The sequence below is a fragment of the Tuber melanosporum genome (genome assembly GCF_000151645.1).
Source record: "Tuber melanosporum whole genome shotgun sequence assembly, scaffold_85, strain Mel28".
NCBI lineage: Eukaryota > Fungi > Ascomycota > Pezizomycetes > Pezizales > Tuberaceae > Tuber > Tuber melanosporum.
This window is the reverse complement of record NW_003299134.1, coordinates 147,957-156,917: the sequence shown is the minus strand read 5'-3', so window position 1 is coordinate 156,917 and position 8,961 is coordinate 147,957. Positions and strand designations below refer to the sequence as shown.

The window sequence follows — 8,961 nt, the reverse complement described above, 5'->3', positions numbered from 1 at the left end:
GTTTTACTTCCCTGGACAACACTAGGCTTCAAAATGTATATCAGACATATTCTTACTCTACTATTCATGTCTTTTTGATAATAAACTCGTGAGTCCTATGTGTAGACTAAGGTTGTGGAAGATTGAGTAAATAACTATCAGAAATATGCTCTTTAATTCCATAGATTGAATAATTTAGGTACAATTTCTTGGTCTCTCTAATTTCCAGAGTTGAATTTAATTGAAGAACTCTTGACTGATCTGGAGGTAGAATCAGGTCAAGTATATGAAAAAGGTACAAATATTGATCTAATTCTCATGCTACATACAGCTTGTAATAGTATTTATCCAGAAAAGCTTCCTAAGCTTATCGATAGTATGCCATCGAGGTTTCGCTACTGTGATTGAAGCTGTGTAGACTGCCACTTTATATTAACCTTCAAGTCGTTTTACGCCCTGGGTACTATAGAGAACTACAGACAATGAGTATCAGGGATTCCGGAGTTCGGAGAATTGTATTTAGTCTTTCACTCAAGCATATTTCTTGTAAACCTTTTTTCAAGCTCTATGAAACAAAGTTCACCGTACTTTTCCCCCCCCTCCAAATTTGGACTCTTGACGGTGATATACAGCCAGTACTTCGTACTGGAACATCAGTGTTTGGTTCTCGTTGCCATACAAATTCTAGCCTATGAGGAAGAGTTCGCCGTACCCCCGCCCACACCCCACCGGTAGCACAATATAATATAATCTACCTGCACAACAATTAACCTGAAATCCCACCCTCGCTTGCCACACAGATACATACAGGCAGTCTACCCTGTTCAATCGAAATACATCATCCCTCCTGAGGCAGGAATTTATGGTAAATGTCTTCCAATCAGGACCTGGTATTGCTTGATAAGCCCCGGCTAACCGGCTACCATACCGTACTCCCGTGCGGCTCTTTCTACTCATGAACGCAGGGAGCGTAAAATAGCCACTTGGTCCGTGCTTTAATTTTTCGCATTCCCGGCAGTGGACTTCTCGCCTGATGGCTGGGGTGCCGAAATTAACCTACCGTACCGGTATTACAAGTATCTAACATCGCATACTTGTCACTGCCATCATCCATTCTAGTGCTGGAACGATCGGGTACCGGCACCGGCACCTCACGATCCGTGGGGCATGACCAGGAAGGGGCCCGCTGAAGAGGATTTTTCCGCTATGTTACGCCTGTTTTGTATCATAGCTGGTTTTGAAACCCTGGGTGTGACGAACAGTTCGTGGTGATTTAGAGACCTCGCCGGAAACTTTCTTTCATATTATGGTTCATGCCATCCAAAAAGTGCACGGGGAATTAGCATTTTTTTTAAATGATTATACAGCTCCGCCAAGTTAAAATATTGGTTCAAGAAAGCCTCTAGATCACTGGGAATACTAAGGAGGAGGATGTAGCGGTTTTTTTTGTGGGACTATTAAAAGTTGTGATGGTGAGATAGGGGCAGTAATTGAAAAGTTGCAGTCTGGTGCACGTTTGGGATGGCACGACCATTTCCTGCCAGGTCAGATATCATAATATCATACCATATCTGTTGTTGCTGTGTTTTCACCCGCTTTCCCTCCCTCCCGGCTTGGGGGATAGGGCACAGTGCCGTTAGAACCGGAACAAAATCTCACCCTAGGACGTTGGAGTTTCCTCTCCTGATAAGGTCATTGCACTTTTCTTTTTCTTTCCGTTCGTCCCAGCGGAGTGCTGAAGGTCATTTTTTTCCGGGGTGACCCCGCCTTTATCTGGGACTCCGGGCGTCTTGGAATGGGAGATCTGGTTGATACGGTAGGTTATCAGGTTGTTGGGTACGGTACAGCAGCCTATGATAGCACAGGGTGTTAATGGTAAGTGAGGTGAGCTTGTTCCCATCGGCTCCTAGCTGACTCGGGCAGCGAGGGGCAGAATATCATGCAATTTCTGTGGTTAGCGTTGTTTGTGTTCGCCTCATTTATCATACTCTCAACCTTCTGCACCATACAGGTAGGAGAATATACCGGTAATTTGACTTGAAGGAATAGACCAGACTATTCCCGAATAGGAAACTATAGGTACGGGGGAGTGATGGGGGGATAGTTTTGGTTGAACTGACTTGTTAGCGGCATAAGAAAGAGGCGGGCATTCTCCCCTGAAAAATTGCCCCGGGTTTTGTGGTGCGGTGAGAAGTCCATTTCAAGTTTATGGAGCTGTCTAGCAGCGCGGAGTGAAGGGGGGAATTGAATTGCGAGGGTTTAAACCGGTTGTTTGAAATAGAAGCTCCTAGTACTTTGCAGAACTATGCTTGAGTACCGGCCCGGTACACTGCCAGACCTAATTTGTTTTTTTGCACCGTGAGTATGATATCACAAACCTTCTCCCGCCATTTTCCTGTACCAGTTGGGAGTGCTTAGGTTGAGTTTCGGGCACCTGGGATAGCGAGGTGCGACTGTGTACTCTGGGGAGTACTGGTCCAGCGCAGTACTATGCGGTACAATACTCGGAAGAGTGGGATCGTTCTGAATATCTACCGAAACGACTGCATCAGAGCAAAAATCTCAAGCTGCAGGTCTTTTGGGGACAACAGCAACTGGGAGTACCTTCCAGGTATGATATCCTAAGAACGATATGATAATAGCAGATATGAGGCGGAAAGTAGGATTAGGAATAGCCTAATCTTGAAGATTCCCTGTAAACCTTTAATTCTCACCGGGGTTAACTTTAAGGCAACTGGACTGGGTTTTCGACTTCTGTTACATAGCATCTCTTTCCAGACAACATGATCGTCCTGGTCCCGGGTTCGGCCGAATTATCCTCAGGTTTCCGATTCTTAATGACGCCTTAGAGCACTGTATAGTACTCGTACAGTACATGCACAGTACTGCACCTGTATTCAGTTGAAATGCTCAAATTCTCTCGCGACACAACGGCACCTTTGCTTGGATAAACTTCGGCAAACAAGTCACTTCCGCACCCTACCGTACTGCACTTGCCCGCGTGCTGTAATGTAGCTATCATAGGTGAGAACCATAAATAGCCTTACCATCAGCGCTTTTACTCTCCTCCTTTGCATTCCTAGCATGGGCTCCTCGCCCGACTGAGAATGGAGAAATGGATAAAGCTGGTCGCACACGAGTGAATCACCGGTAGCCCACTCGTTAGTCAATCCTTAAAACCTTGATATGGATATGCGATTCCTCCCCACGAGGCACAACCTTCACAAGCAAAAAGCAATAGGGCAAGTAACAGAGCCCGTAAATTACAGTTCAGCTTGTAAGCAGCCTGGCTGGATCACGCCCGAAACACACCCCCGCTGTAGTTTCGAATGTGTTGCTGGGCGGGTAGTTATCGTGGTTCCGTGGAATACCTAGGTTGGTACGGGGGGTACGCATGGGGTGTGTAAATTTAGTATCCACAACCCAGAAATGGGGTTATGCGTTTCCACGCCCCCTTCGACTCCCGGAGGGTTTGAGTGGTTGTGAGGGAGGGGATCAAGGAAAAAAGAACTTGTGACCGGCTTGGGAGTGGGATTTTTTCTTCCTCTCCTTCCTTTTTTCCCCTACGCTCTTTTCTGTGCTCGAGTACTATTAAGGAGGCTTATTAAAGTTGGCGGTGGTCGTTCCCATATTTCTCGGCGATGGGACTTTGTGTCGCTGTATGTCTTGGTGCGGTAAGTTCGTCTCAGCCCCGGGGGAATCAGGGTGCTGGTACCGGTATTGTAGCTTGGTGGAGAGGTTTTTTCTTCTTTTCCTTTCCTCCTCTTCCTTGTCGATCCCTTATTCCTTTCTTTCCTTCTCTCCTTCTTTCCTCTCACTTTCGTTCACTTCTCTTCTTCTATGATACTGACCGAAATACACCGTCGGTGAAAGACCCGGGAGTTAGGTTGCTCTTCTGACCCCCTCCGCTGTCTAACCTAACTTATTTACCTATCATACCCTGCTGGTTTTTTTCTTTTTACTTTTAACCACCCCCCCACCGTCACCATCTATCATACCAATTTTTACGTTCTCCCGTCATGCCTCGACTTAAGATCCTCCGCCATCACCGCCGCTCGGCTTCGAGCCAGGGAAACACATCGGCCGTACCACCTCCCTCAAAGTCCCCTTTATCCATAGCCTCCACTTCCTCTACCAACTTAGCTTCGCCACATCCACCGCCACGGACTTCCCCGCCTAGCGTCCCCCCCCTCGATGCTCTCCCTCCGATAAACAGTGGTTCTCCAGGGCTTGGTTCACCGGTGCAATGGCTCGCGGAGAGCACCGCTGGCTCATCCCGACCGGATACTTCCAATTCATCGCACGTGTCGGAGCCACCGACTACGGCAAAGGCGACGGTATCTGCTCCTCTAGCCCCTCTGCCACCTCCACCACCTCGCCCACGCTCGCGGAGCTCGAAACCATTGTCGGCAAAGCCTGTGCCGAGCGTAAAGACGTCCACGTTATCGCAGCAGGTCAAAGCTGCAAACGCTGCTTTGGCAGCTCAACCTCCTTCTCTTGTTGCTCCTGTCAGTGGGTCAAGTTCTCACCATAACCCCGGCAGCAATAGTAGTAGTAATAATGCTGCCAATCAGAGCGGTGGCGGTGGCGGACACCCCATCTCGACGACGATAACTTCCTCGTATCGGAGAAACGCAAAACTAACCCTCCTAAACCCCATGTCGCTGCTCATGCGGAGGCGCTCTTCGCAAGCTGGTGGTTTGCTCAGCGATAATGCAAAAGCTCGAAACTCAAGGGATCTCCCCGACGATTTCGACCCCGGCATTATTTACGGTACCAGACATCCCGATTGGTCGAACCCGCCAAAGAGGGGTCAGAGCGAGACAGTCCGGCCGCCGGTCAATGGGAGGTCGATATCGCCGTTGCCACCGGTTAGTCCGTTAATGGATCCGAATAATAAGCTGTTGAAAGTGGAGGTTGTCGCGGATGATGCAGGGGGCAGTGTGATTGACGAGCGCTTGGCCGAGTTGGAGAGGGAGCGGACGCCGGTTTTTAAGGAGCACTTTGATGAGGAGGTTGGACGGGAGCGGGGATCTAAGGATGTGGGGAGGGGGGTGGGGGAAGTGGGGGCTTCGCCAGCTGCGCCGCCTAGGGTCGCGCCGGAGCCACTTAGGGTTCCTACGACGAATCCTCCGCCGGTGAACGATTTGGATAAGCCTGGGGTGGTTGACGGTGGGATATTGCCTTCCTCTATTAGCTCGACGACACGGATTAGTAGCGCGTCTTCAGTAGTGTCCTCAAATGAAGGGGGCTTCGACGATGGGAAACCTCGGGGCGTTACTCTTGTTGACCACCCGCTGTCTCTGCCGCACCACTTGATGACCAATTCTTCTAGGTTCAGCTTTGAGGCGAGTAGCGCTGCCGAGTCGAATAAAGACGATGAACCGGAAGATCCGTATAACGGTGGTGAGGATGATGGCCAGGATGGTGATGAGTTGGGCTTGGAATTGGATTTCGAGGGTGATGATGATGATGAAGGGTTTTCCCGAGCAAATGAGGGATTGTTCATGTTGCCGAATGACGGCATGTACGGCAATGAGGACTATTTAGAGGATGAGGGGGGTGTTCCGCTGGCATTGAGGATTGATCCGAGTCACGAGATTGGCATTGCATTGTCGAAGGATTCGCCGATTGATGTTAATACTCCAACGGCACTGCTGAATTTGACGGAGATGTCACAAGTCCTTCCTGCCATGGATCCAGAGCCCGCTGCGGTTCAACCTGAACAACAATCGCTGGTTCAGCGATTGGATAATCCTCGGGGGTTGGACCTGAGTGGTGACTCAGATTTTGATGAACTTGAGCAAGGAAATGGAATGGCGGGTTACGAAGATGACGACGATGATTTATATTTTGATGACGGGTTTATTCTCGGCGATCCTCCCATTCAAGGTTCCGTGAATAACCCTAGCCGGGAGGAGGAAGTGGAAGAACCAATGAACAAGGAGCAGCGCGATTCCTTCCCCTCAACACTCGGAGTCTCCTCAGGTGGTGCTATGCAAGTCGAAGACGGTAGTCTCGACAGCCTCGAAAACGATAGTAACGACGACACAGCGGGTACCGGCGGTGGCAGCGGCTACGGAAACAAGAGCTTCCCGCCGTTCCTAAACCCCATCGGCGGTGGTTTGGGGTGCACCCAACAACAGGCGCAATTCTACGCTCCGGACGGGACTATTCTGGACGGACACACCGGCCTGCCGCTCGCACTGTCAACGCTCACCCAGCAGCTGTACCAATACCAAAGGCAACAACAACGCGAAGCCGAAGCCGCCGAGGCGGGTGAGATCAACAGCCCCGGCGCTATCAGTGGTATCGGCGGCGGGTACGAAAGTGACTACGCAGCAGACTGGGGCTCGCAGAGCGGGTACTACTCCATCGACGACGATGAATACGAACCAGAAGACACAGACGATAGCATGGTGGCCGAAGCGAATGCGGAGGCGCTAGCCTACGACACAGAATTCTACGGCCAGGAGTTCGGCTTCTACCCCGCGTCCTCCGCCCCAGGACTGCTTCCCACCGGGGACGACGACGAAAACGCTTTCGCCGGGGGCTATTTTGGCCGACCACCGGAACCCACGTCGAGGCCTATTATACGAAGACCCAGCTTAACACCGATCAGCGAGCGCAGCGAGGGAAGCTATCGCAACAGCCTGGTTTTCCCGGTATCCTCCAGTCGCCCGTTATCCGCTACAGTACCCGCGGGCGAGGACATTGGAAGCCTAATTAGCAGCAGCAACAGCGGCGGCGCGGAGATCACGCTGGAGCAGTTAATGCGCTTGAGGAGGAACGCCTGGGGCGGGAGTAATGGGAGTCTGAGGAGTTCACGGGGGAGCGGGGCGCACAGTCCTGTTCCTGCGAATAGTAGTTTGTTAGCGCAGGGCGGGATTTCCCCGCCGCCACCGATGCCACCCGGCTTGGCCGGCGGTGGAGGGGTGGGCGCCCCCCCAGGCCTTTCGCATCCTGGTAAAAACGCGATGTTACCGACGAAAACTAGTTTTGAAGACGCGGGACTTCCACCGCCCAGCGAGGCCGCTGCTACTGGAAGTGGGAGTGGGAATGGGAGGAGCACCGCGGATAGTAGTTATGCCAGTGCTGTTGGCTCCCCAGTTGGAGATTGTGACGCCGCGGACGTAGGAGATGGGAATGGGGATGTGAGCAGGGAGGGGTGGGTGTTTTCTGCTATTGCTGCTTCCTCTTCTTCTAGGTAGTTGTGTAGATTTGGTATGAGGGGCGGAGGAAGAGGGTGTATAGGGAGTGTCGGAATAAATCTCTTTTCTTTCTTTTCTTTCTCTTTTTGGGCAAAGTACTGGGATTCGGGCATTTTTACAGATTTTTTTTATTTCATAGTTAGCTTCTACGCTTCACTTCACCTTGTTGAGATTCTAGGTGGCATTTTCAGGGGGATGTGGTATGGCTTTTTCCCGCTCCCTCTCTCTAGCATACTCTTTAGAGGTACCAGTACGAGTACTTGTCAATTCCCATTCATCACCCCTTCTTGACTTCATCCCTACACCGCAACGCTTACAATACACTTTCATCAACCCGTCCATTACTCTCCATCGGCTCCGTAGCGTTCGAATAGTGCCATAAATTGTGGCTGTAAGGCGTAATGCCGAAAAACGGTGTCCTGCACCACAGATCTAACGTTGGTAATTGCCTTTCGCCACCCTTCCATGTCAGGTCGGAGGCGAATGCTCATAGATACCTGGGTCTAGTGGTGAATATCGGTTGCGCAGAGGGGGAAAGAAGGAAGTGCGAAAAACTCATACGGGCGAGTGGCCTTGGGAAGGAGGATTATGACTGGAGGGTATTAAGGGCTTTGTCCGCGAGTTTTTTATTATTATCCGCTATGCGGTTCGTGTGGTCTGGGATTGGATTTGTGGGTTGTTTTCTTTTCTTACTTACGGGTGGTATGGTGGTGGGCTGTTTGGTGGGTGTAAAGTATTGAGGTTTTTTTTTTTTGGTGATGGTTGGGTGGTGGTTTTGACTTCGCGTTCTATCCTTATGAAATGTTTGGCGAGTGATGGTTTGTGATGGGATGAGAGAAGGTATAATTTGCTTGCCTGCTTGGGGGGTGGCGTAGGTATAGCGGGGTGTATGAGAAAACTGGATTGGAGGTTAAATTTTGTATTTTTTTTTTGCGTGGGGTGTGCTAATGATGGTTTTCTCCCCGGTTTGGGGCGTAGTATACTAAGCATGTCGTCCTGGTAATTTCTTTCTGGGTTCACAGGGGATTCATCATGCTGTCTGTTTGCACCATAGAAAACCCTGGACCCGGAATTACCCCAAGATCATAGAGGGCGGTCATTCGCCGTATCATGCTCTATCCAATTGGTTCTTGAATAGCTAATAGGTCGATCCTGTTAACTTGTCTAATATCATCCGGTTTCGACCAGTGAGAAACCGGATCGTTAGAACGGAGGGATGTAGTGGATATAAAAGTACTGTGTTCTACCGAACAAAATCCCTTTTCCCGGACACAAGTTTCCTCACCAAGATTGGTGACAAGAATCGATATTTTAGGGTGACGACCCCCCATTTTGTTCGGCTTGTGTTAGTATTTTAAGCCTGAATGAATGGGGCAGAATTGGGATCGTTATTTACGATCGTATCCTATGATAGCAACACTCAAATGGAAGGCTGATCGTGCGCAAGGAAAAACTGCGGTGGAGGAAGTGCGACAATGGTACCGAGGGAGCAAGTACCATTGGAGGACCTTGAGTGGAAAGGAGTGTTCGTTATTCGATGTACTGTACATGCTCAAGAAAGACTCGGGGATAAAGGAAAGAACGAAGCTCTGCTAGGTACATGTCGCGGTGGCTAAGTCAACCTGTGTGCATTACCCCAAACAGCTCTCCGGGAGCATCAGATCTCACTGCGCCCCAACCTAATACCGATATCATCCCACGATGGAATTACTGAATCATGCTATAGATTGTAGGGAGCCACTCTGAGAAGACTGCTAATCAAAAGGAGATG

The 8,961-nt window shown here is 50.1% G+C and overlaps 1 protein-coding gene; it reads left to right on the top strand.

Moving 5' to 3' along the window:
* Nucleotides 1-3,998: 3,998 nt before the first annotated feature.
* Nucleotides 3,999-7,409, top strand: GSTUM_00011463001 (uncharacterized protein; the record flags this gene model as incomplete). XM_002841933.2 has 1 exon in its annotated part: nucleotides 3,999-7,409. The coding sequence occupies one exon, from the start codon at nucleotides 3,999-4,001 to the stop codon at nucleotides 7,188-7,190; it is 3,192 nt and encodes a 1,063-aa protein (XP_002841979.1). The 3' UTR covers nucleotides 7,191-7,409.
* Between the last annotated feature and the right edge of the window lie 1,552 nt (nucleotides 7,410-8,961).